The 10,694-nt window shown below is 41.4% G+C and overlaps 1 protein-coding gene across 1 annotated transcript; it reads left to right on the top strand.

Annotated features, from left to right (window-relative positions):
- The first annotated feature begins 2,278 nt into the window (after positions 1-2,278).
- LOC124270306 (aromatic-L-amino-acid decarboxylase-like) lies at positions 2,279-10,420 on the top strand. Its single transcript, XM_046705348.1, has 12 exons — positions 2,279-2,502; positions 3,226-3,339; positions 4,187-4,306; positions 5,255-5,389; positions 6,039-6,182; positions 6,956-7,022; positions 7,558-7,652; positions 7,823-7,890; positions 8,613-8,703; positions 9,398-9,496; positions 9,587-9,688; positions 10,112-10,420. The coding sequence occupies exons 1-12, from the start codon at positions 2,302-2,304 to the stop codon at positions 10,418-10,420; spliced, it is 1,545 nt and encodes a 514-aa protein (XP_046561304.1). The 5' UTR covers positions 2,279-2,301.
- The last annotated feature ends 274 nt before the right edge of the window (positions 10,421-10,694 follow it).

Consider the following 10,694-nt stretch of genomic DNA (forward strand, 5'->3'; position numbering starts at 1 on the left):
CAACAGTAGCTTAACAGACGTTTCTTATCTCATTCTCCCCTTTACCCCTTTAGAGACACATCCATGATTAGATAGTGAAGTGACAACAAACAAAACATGTAGTTACATCATACTCATGCCTTTGGAACAAATCAGGATTTGGGTGTTATCTATCCAGGTACATTATACCCAAATTGTTTCCAAAACACAACAACCTGTCGCCGGAACAATGTCCCTTGTCAGCTTGTCCATATCGTACTTGTGACCGCTCCCTGATAAGATAGTCCTGTTGACGCTGTTGTGTTTCCTGAACTTTTGTTCCATAAAAAGAGTCCAGCATGTACACGGTGTATACACACACAGAGTATATATATACCTAATATATACAGGCCACGTATATAGACACCCGTCAGAGTTCTCTTGACTGTACAACACTGAGGTAAGTCAGTAACATTTCCACATATCGTGAATATATATGTACATCATATGAAAGATATAATGGATTCGTGATTGAGAGAAGAGATTTTGCCATATGGTCGGTAAACTGTACCCAAACATACGACACACGAAAAGGGAACTACAGTGTGATTTATGAAACATATATCTATCGATCCCCAATACCGTATCTACAGATACGCATATACCATATATTGTGTTAGATCTTGTTTTCTTGTTAAAATAATTTAAGTTAGTATAGGGAACATGAACCTCATCAATGTAAACCTTCAAAGGACAGAATATGATACAGGCATTTTGATCGGAGTTAATATGTGATAGACCCGTGAAGGTCCAGGTTAGAATATTGGCCTTCAGTAACCCATGCTTGTCGTCAGAGGCGACTAACGGGATCGGATGGTCAGGCTCGCTGACTTGGTTGACACATGTCATCGTATCCCAATTGCGCAGATCGATGCTCATGCTGTTGATCACTGGATTGTCTGGTCCAGACTCTATTATTGACAGACCGCAGCCATATGGCTCGAAAATTGCTGAGTGCGGCGTAAAACTCAACTCACTCAGTCACTTATATGTGACAATCATAAAGTAATTAGAAAGGATACTTTACCTGTAAGATGTTGGAAACATCCAATCAAGGACAAGTTCAATGATGTGCAGAGGAAACACATATCTCATTAAGTAAACTGCTGAATATATTAAGAGGAGTTTTTAACAGAGAAAGTGAAGCTTAAATATGTAACCAGTTATTATTACCTTTGCCATTTAATAGAGTTAGTATGGTTTTACGCCGCTTTCAGCAATATTCCAGCAACATCACGGCGGGGGACACCAGAAATCATGTGTTTCACACATTGTACCCATGTGGAGACTCGAACCCGGGTCTTCGGCGTGACTTGCGAACGCTTTAACCACTAGGCTACCCCACCGCCCCACATTTAATAGAAAGTGATATGTGTTCATCTATGCTTGTGCACAAGAGCATGTTCTATTCATGTATTTATAATAAATAAAAGGACTGATGATATGACACAGGGTATTTTTGCCCAACAGATCTGCAAAATCATTCAAGAAATATAAAACAAAAGATTAAAATGTGTAACTGATATGATCATGTGAGTGGTAAATCGACTTATGCATATTTATGACTTTTCATATCTTTGACTCATCGAAACATCCAAACATTAGCATACTATTAATACAATGTTTTTCGTAACTTCATAGTTTGACATTTTCCAGTGTGCCACAAAAGGTCCTTTCCAACCACATCCTTTCAGTGATAACCTTTGTACTTACCATTGTATTCGTTGTATTCATTCTTCGTCAAAACGGAATGTAAGACCAACTGTTGTTACAATCCATTACTAAGCCAGTTAAAGTATAGCTATTGCAACATTCGTGACCAACTGTTGTTATTCTGGGACTGGTTTCCGTCTATGTGCAAACGGAATTGGCAGCTTTGTTAGACTACTTTGCGTTATGATTTACATATATTATTCTCATATATCATATATATTGCAGATGCTATTTTAAACACATAGCCCATAACAAGATAAACAGTACGAGTGAACACAAGAGTACATGTATCTTAAGTACATGTTTGATACACGACGTATGTATAACTAAAACTTAATGCAATGGAATTTTTCCCCAAATACATAAATTATTACGCGCGTTCTGATTGGTTTATCTTGCTTTGGGACATAACTTCAACGATAGGTGGAAGTCCATCGTGTCTTGATGGAGGTTACGGAAAGGGGCGAGTGGTGACGAATGTATTTTGCAAACGTGTTCCATGTTTCTTTAAAATTGTTTTATGTTTTTATGTCATTGATAGGGACATTCTTGGAGTCTTTATTGTTAAAAATGAATGCGGACGAATTTCGAAAACATGGCAAAGAAATGGTGGATTATATCGCGGACTACTACGAGAATATACGAGATCGTGACGTCATGCATCGCGTCAGACCAGGGTATCTGACGTCATTGATGAGAGAGGAAGCACCGGAGGCACCAGAGACGTGGGAAGACATATTTAAGGATGTAGAGGACATCGTGATGCCTGGGGTACGTCATCTGGGGAGTTGGGGCGGTGGGGTAGCCTGATAGTTAAGGCGTTTGCTCGTCACGCTAAAGACCCGGGTTCGATTCCTAAACAATGTGGGGTACAATGTGTGAAGCCCATATTTGGTGGAATATTGCTAAACAGCAAATACTAACCTCACTCACTCACTCACTCACTTCCTAGAAACCGAGCTAACATTATCTGGAGATGCGGCTTAACGGGTCTTGTTTTCTTCAAAACTCGGCAAGGTTACATGCAAGTTCAGACAATTACTTGACATCGCGTACAATAATGATGATAGGACTCTCCACGCATTTTTCAGTTTGAAATATATTTCAAAATCATTTTCCTATATCTATTTTGAGACTTTTCTTGAAAGAGAATCCCATAAGCGATTCTTCAACCGTAGTTAGAAATATACCTATGAAAATATAAGGTGAACAAGTAGTAATAATTGTGTTAGAATATGCTTTTGCAAATCATCATCGTCATCATCGATGTCGCCGTTGTTGTTGTTGTTGTTGTTGTTGTTGTTGTTGTTGAAAACATTAAAATACTTTAAAAGCAACAATTTTCAAGTTATTCCCTAATGTTCATTTCAGTTGCTTGTAAACAGAAATAGAGTTGGTGTTCCTGTTTGAAGTACAAATCTTCACACGCCAATATGAAATCCTTCCAGAGAGGCATGAGTGAAAAGATCCTTACACCCACAACTTCTGTTTTAGGTCACCCACTGGCATAGTCCCCGTTTCCATGGTTACTTTGCTGCCGGAAGTTCCTATCCGTCCATCTTGGGTGACATGCTGGGAGACGCAATTGGTTGTATTGGTTTCTCGTGGGTAAGGCTGTTTAGTATTTATCCAAGGAAATCTGGTTTTAATAGTCATACAAATATAACATTTGCATTGATGTTAACAAAAAGGTATTTCCTTACTACATCAGATACCCTGTTGAATACAGCAGGTTCTATTGAAACCTACTGCTTCAATCAAAAATTACGTTTGAGTTGACGAATTATTCAGGATCATTGTACCCGCAACCCCATAACAAAAGTGGGCATAAATATGGTACATAATGTTATTATTGTAATATCACTTAGTTTGTAGAACAAACATTTATCGTTGTGAATTGAGGTACAATAGCATTACCATTCTTTTTCACGGTGTGTTGATTAACCAAATTATGAGTGAGTGAGTGAGTGAGTTTGGTTTTACGCCGCTTTTAGCAATATTCCAGCAATATCACGGCAGGGGACACCAGAAATGGGCTTCACATATTGTACCCATCTGGGGATTCGAACCCGTGTCTTCGGCTTGACGAGCGGACGCTTTAACCACTAGGCTACCCCACCGCCCCACCAAATTATGAACTGAAACCAGTACTGAGTTGTTCAAGTATTACTAGAACCGGATTAGAATTGGTCTTCAGCAGCCCATGCTTGTCGTAAGAGGCGACTGACGTGATCGGGTGGTCAGACATGATGACGTGGTTGATACATGTCAGTTGCGTAGATCGATGCTCATGCTGTTGATCACTGGATTGTAAGGTCCATATTGTTTAGTCCGCCGCCATATATTTTGAATATTGCTGGGCGTGACGTTAAACAACAAACAAACACACAATCACGTACCGCTAGCTTGTTTCAAGTTATATTTATATGTCAATGAGACACATTACTGACTGTAGGCGGCCAGCCCCGCATGCACGGAGGTAGAGATGGTGACAACTGACTGGTTGGGGAAGATGCTGAACCTGCCGGAGGAGTTTTTGCATCAGCGAGACGGGCCCGGTGGCGGTGTCATACAGGTAGGTTATACAGAAGGCGGTGTCACACAGGTAGGCTATACAGAAGTCGATGTCATCCAGGTAGGATATACAGAAGCAGTGTCATTCGGAAAGGTTATCCAGAAGGCGGTGTCATCCAGGTAGGTTATACAGAAGGGTAAAACGTCAGTATGACCTACTCGGCGACAACGTCATTCGGGCAGGTTGTGTAGGAGCGGTACGACGCATTTGGCGGCGGTGTCATAACCGTAGGATATCACACATTATGCGTCAACATGACGACCTAGTTGATGACTAGCAGACAGCCTTTCATCGTGGCTGTCATTCCGGTGCGTCAAAAGAGTTGTGTATGCCGTATCACCGCCTAATATTGGCGAATATGACTGACTGTGGGCTATCAGATAACTAGCTGATGTGGCGTTTAGCAATGTTTACTCACTCTCTCTCTTTACTCACAAGATAATACACAACATCAATAGAAGGAAGCGACACGTAAAACTCTGGCATATTTTCACTAGTTTATTTCTATTAAGGGTGTGCCTCAAGGTTTCATTTTAGGTCCCATTTTATTGTATTTTATCGTTGTTATTGATATTTCAACAATAAGCCTCGGAGTCCGAAATTCATCTCTGTCCTCAAAGAACACCGTAAAACCACTGTAATTTCAGTTGCTAAAGAGGACTCAAGAATCTGGAAATGCCGTGCAGAATGATTTTCGAAAAGCTCAATCTTATATCTATTTGTGCTGGCTTCTTCAGAAATGTTCAGGTCTTAATACTCCATGCGGAATCATAGCAAATATACAGTAATACATCCTACATCAACGGCCTGAAGTATGGTTGGGTGGATATAGCCATGGACAAGACAACGCCATGCAGTGTATATAATGACTTTGGGTACGCATATGTAGCAGCACTGATTGTTACAAGGATGCAGTTATTGTGTACATGTCTGTGTTCTGTGTTCTAGTCGACGGCGAGTGAGACAGTGTTTCTGTGTCTGTTAGCTGCTAGGACCAAATATGTCAAACGCCTGAAAGAACAAGATCCGAACCTCCGAAACGTGGACGTTATTTCAAAACTGATTGGCTACACATCTGATCAGGTAACGTCAGCAATAGGTTGATTCCATCTTTTCTTACTACGCATCTGATCAGGTAACGTCAGCAATAGGTTGATTCCATCTTTTCTTACTACGCATCTGATCAGGGAACGTTAGCAATAGGTTGATTCCATCTTTTCTGTTTTGTGGGAATTGTCAATTTAGTGCAATATCCACACACTGTTGTCATGTTTGACTGAAGATCTACCGAAATTTGGACTGATCGGAATCGTCGGCTGAGGTGTCAGTGGTATTAAGGACCAAGTCCGCAACAGCGATGACATCGTTTTTTGAATTAAGTGACGAGTCAGGCATTTTTGCTTCTCCGTAGAGACGAAAGACGTCGTGTGTACATCGTTTCTTTTTTTGCAGAGTATATATTAAAACTATGTGGGAGAACATTATTTTGAGAACATATTTTGCAAGCTTACCGTAACAGATCGATATCATTGAGCTGAACTGACACCACTGAACCTAGGTAACGAAGCACGTGACACTATGTCGTGAAAGAACTCTACATTACGGGAAGGTAACGATGCTCACAATTGTAATGCTCATGCTGTTGTGGTACACATATTGTCACAACGTCGTGTTTCAACTACCTCAGTATGATTTGTACAGCCTTCAATAATTAGCCCCACTGTCCCACCAGGCCAACTCATCTGTCCATCGGTCGGGGCTTCTGGGTGAGGTGAAGATGAGGAAGCTGGCGACGGATGACAACTACAGTCTGAGGGGGGACACGCTGAGGGCGGCCATACAGGAGGACAAGAAACAAGGACTGTTGCCGTTCTTTGTGAGTATCTGACGCTTGTCCTTAGTCTGTCTCCAGTACGGGGCTGTGGGGTAGCCGATTGGTTAAAGCGTTGGCTCGTCGACACGCCGAAGATCCGGGTTTGATTCCCCACATGGGCACAATGTGTGAAGCCCATTTCTGGTGTCCCCCGCCATGATATTGCTGGAATATTGCTAAAACGCGGCGTAAAACCATACTCACTCACTCACTCACTCACTCACTGTCTGCAATACCCCAGACAATAAATTTAAATAGGAGTCCAACTCACGTCTAATATGGTCGGGCAAGTCACAACCAGCTCACAACCCTTGACAATGAATATATGAATTCAGTTCAGCTCAAGTCTAGAGAGGGTGGTGGGATAGAATAGTGGTTAAAGCGTTCGCTTGTCACGCCGTTGACACGGGATCGATTCCCCACATGGGTATAATGTGTGAAGCCCATTTCTGGTGTCTCCCGCCGTGATATTGCTGGAGTATTGCTAAAAGCGGCATAAACCAAACTCACTCACTCACTCACTCACTCAAGTCTAGAATCATCGGACAAGTCTAGATTGCCTCAGCTCTCGAGCTGCTCCCCTTTCTAATCGCGGATCGCGAAATTGAATCCTAGATTCGTACTGTGTATAGGCCTTGATTTGTCAATATCACGCAGTAATGTGCTTCTGATAATCATCTCCGACTTCAATCTTTTCTCATTCATTAAACTGTCACGCCGTATAACTAGCACTTATCCACATTTGCAGGATATATACTGATGTGGCTCGTTTCTAGGTGTGCGCCTCCTTAGGAACCACTGGAACGTGTGCTTTCGACAACCTTGAAGAAATTGGTCCAATATGTGAGTTCATGCTTCCCGTTTATGATTGTCTGCAGTGTGTAGACTGACAACATCCCATTGATAAACAACTTCTTTATTACAACCAAGGCGACGTGTCGGTGTGGATTCGAACATCTTGTTAGACCCCCAACCCAAACAGCGGATTATTTGTAATTCGAGAGTTATAACAACGTGTCATTGTTCTGGGGCTCCTTTCACGAAGCAACCTTTACTAAGGTTAACCTTAACTCCCATTATTTAACATTGCACTAAGGTTACCTTAGTGACTTACGATCACCTTAGTGCTTTGTGGAAGGAGACCCCTTCCTTATAAGTGAGACCTGTGAAGATCCGGATTAGAATTGGCCATGGCATGTGTCATCGTATCCCAATTGCGTAGATGGATGCTCATGTTGACCATTGGATTGTCTGGTCCAGACTCGATTATTTACAGACCACCGCCATATAGCTGGAATATTGCTGAGTGCGGCGTAAAACAACAAACAAACCTTGTAAGCGTGTTCGTTATAAGGGAAGTTTTAAACCAACATTACAGGTGAGGAGGAGGGTATATGGCTACACATCGATGCTGCTTATGCCGGAAGTGCCTTTGTTTGTCCTGAGTTCCGGTCATACATGAAGGGTGTCGAGGTAAGAACGATTTCTTTTTTCATAAAAAGAAGCTAAAAACACCAGTTTCCTTCAATGCGCACAAGACGGGCAGCATAGATGCGGTTAAAGGCAATTTACGGTGCACGTCTTAACATGACGTGAGGTTTCAGATTCTGTATACTGATTGCAATATCTTTACTTGGTTTCAGTACGCCGAAACATTCAGCATGAACCCTCATAAATGGCTGTTGTGCAACTTTGACCTGTCAGTCATGTGGTAAGAAAAAGGAGAATATGCTGGGCATTACTTATATTTTTCTGTCATTATCCTGGACATTATCGATCGTTAGCTGACATTATCTCATGACTAGTTATTCAATCTCACTATTGGCATCAAGGAACCAAGGCTTTCTCGAACGAACAGTGGATTGGGTGCAAATAGCAAAGGACATTGGGGGGAACCAACTGCCAACCTTTTGCAGATGAATTGATCATGCATCAAATTGCATGTGCAAATATCGTGCATGTGAACAGCTGCGGTTTGGTGTAATGTTTTGTTAAGAATTCGCCAATTTTCACTGATTTTTATCAAGTATTGAACTCTTGAAAATGATCTTTTCAACGTTACGAATTTTGTTTACATTACATCAGTGAATGTGTCAAGAGTACCTTTTAAAAGTAGTATCTTTTTTTAGTTTGGAACAGTTGCCTGAAGTAAGTGAGTCTAAACTTTTGACAGGAAGTTTATATGGACCGTATCATTACTGCATATGATGCTATGAAATGTCGCTGTAACAAATTTTATTATCTTTTCTTTGTATCCATCTTTGTTGTACGTGGACTTCGTCAAGAATATACAACTTTTTTCAATTGACAAGTGTATTCTTAATTGTGCCCTGATGATGTGGATCGTTGCTTATAATACTGGTTTACCTGGTCCAGACTGATGTAAGTGGAATGTTGCTGTGTCATTTAGCATTGACTTGAACACTGTTTCAGGATCAAGGACAGGAAGCTGCTGGTGGACGCCTTCAACGTCGACCCGGTATACCTTAAACACCAAGACCAGGACAAGGTGCCCGACTACAGGGTAGGAACATCCCTCACCATTTGAGGAAATTGACTCTTGTCTGCAACACATGGCTTTCCATTTAAACATTTCTGACATGGGTGTACAGTCGTCCAAGGCACGTTCTTTTAGACATACGAGAAAATCATTTGTTCCGATCCCCTTTCGCGTGGGATTACAGCTACAGGTTTTCCTGTACCAAACTCATGCTGGTTGGGTTCACGTAAATGCTAAGAGGCTTATACCTGCATTACCTCTTGCTTTCTTCTCTCATCATGCTGCAACGCTATGACATGGAATACTGTTCCAAGTGTCATTAAATGCAGATTTACTTAGTTACTCATACCTCAAATATATCATCGTGAACCGCAATGTAGTCTTCATCAAATAAAAGTGGAAGATAATTTGTTGTGACGAAAAGCATCACATGGACTTACTCCCTGTTGCATTTATCACTTGGCAATGATACAGCAAGCACTATGATGAAATCAGCTTTTTCAAATCTATCCAGTCGCCCAGACCGTAGGGGGCATTTTTAAAAGGAGTCCAACGTAATTAAAAAATCATTGGTCACGTCTAGATTGCCTCAGATCTTACTCAAATTAAGAATTGATCTGGGCTCGTTTCCGATTGAAATGTTTTGCGTACAATTGGTATATATTTGGGTGAGATACCAGTATTTCTGGAACTAAATGGCAGTATAATGATGTTCCAGCATTGGCAGATTCCGCTTGGCAGACGGTTCCGATCCCTCAAACTCTGGTTCGTCCTCAGGTCCTATGGCGTTTCTGGTATTCAGCAATACATAAGAAAGGTACATTCTGAACACCGCTTATTTCATTTGCTTACAATCATGAATCTAGTGAGACATTCTAATTACATGTACTACAATTCTGTTTTCCAGCATGTGCGTCTTGCGAAGGAGCTTGAGAGTATGGTGGGCAAAGACGACCGCTTTGAGATTGTAGCAGAAGTTATCATGGGTTTAGTCTGCTTTCGTTTAAAGGTAAATCATTTCGTCTCTAACCCTCAATTGTACAAGTAAGTGAATGAGTGAGTGGGTGCATGCGGTTTGTTTAAGGGTGCTCAGAGCAGTATTTCAATACCAACACGGTGTGTCACAGACTGGCGTCGGACGAAGCTCGAAGAGTTACAGGTATTTTTTCATGTTGTCTAAAACCATGGGCATGGTGCACAGCGATTCAAGAAGTGCTAGTCGAATGGTACAACTTGTACTTTGTCGAAAACCATTATTTTCAGTATTTGTAAATAATACGAACGGTACCAAAAACGATCATAGAATTGTATTTAATATAATCTGAGGATTGTACTTTACAATAGGTTTCAGTTCGTGTGGTAAATAGAGGGTTTTCAGGTAGATTAAAGTCATCCAACTTAAAATCTCTCCTCACATTATTCATTTTTTCAGGGGCCAAATCGACTGACTGAACTCCTTCATGATGAGGTACTGACAGACGGCCGGATATACATCATTCCCGCCATCGCGAGAGACATCTACTTCCTGCGCGTGGCTGTATGCGCACAGGCAACTACTTCCGATGATATACGATTCACGTTCAACGTGTTCTTGGAGTGTACAGAACGTGCTCTGGGCAAATTTAGGGAACACAACGGCGTGGACTACACACCTGGGATCGACATAGACGGACCTTTACCTAAATATGTCACCCCGACCACCACCGATGTTGATGTCAATCATAATTCCAACAAGGTGTAGGAAACTGCTGTGTAGGAGTGGTCTTCAAACATTGCAAACTCGCTTCGAATCGAACTCACGTCTTCGGCGTGACGAGCGCATCAACCACCAGACTACCTCACTGCATTAATGAGAATCGGTGTTAGACGAATACGTTGTAGTGAACTACGGGTAAAATTATACATTGTTTGTTCATGGTATACAGGTGTACGGTTTGGAACACCTGGCAGGAAATCATTCTACAGATTTAGTTATTTCAAACTGTGATTTATTTAAAAACTATATATTATCCTGT

Source organism: Haliotis rubra, unplaced genomic scaffold (assembly GCF_003918875.1).
Source record: "Haliotis rubra isolate DU_JTF1 unplaced genomic scaffold, ASM391887v1 Scf1507, whole genome shotgun sequence".
NCBI lineage: Eukaryota > Metazoa > Mollusca > Gastropoda > Lepetellida > Haliotidae > Haliotis > Haliotis rubra.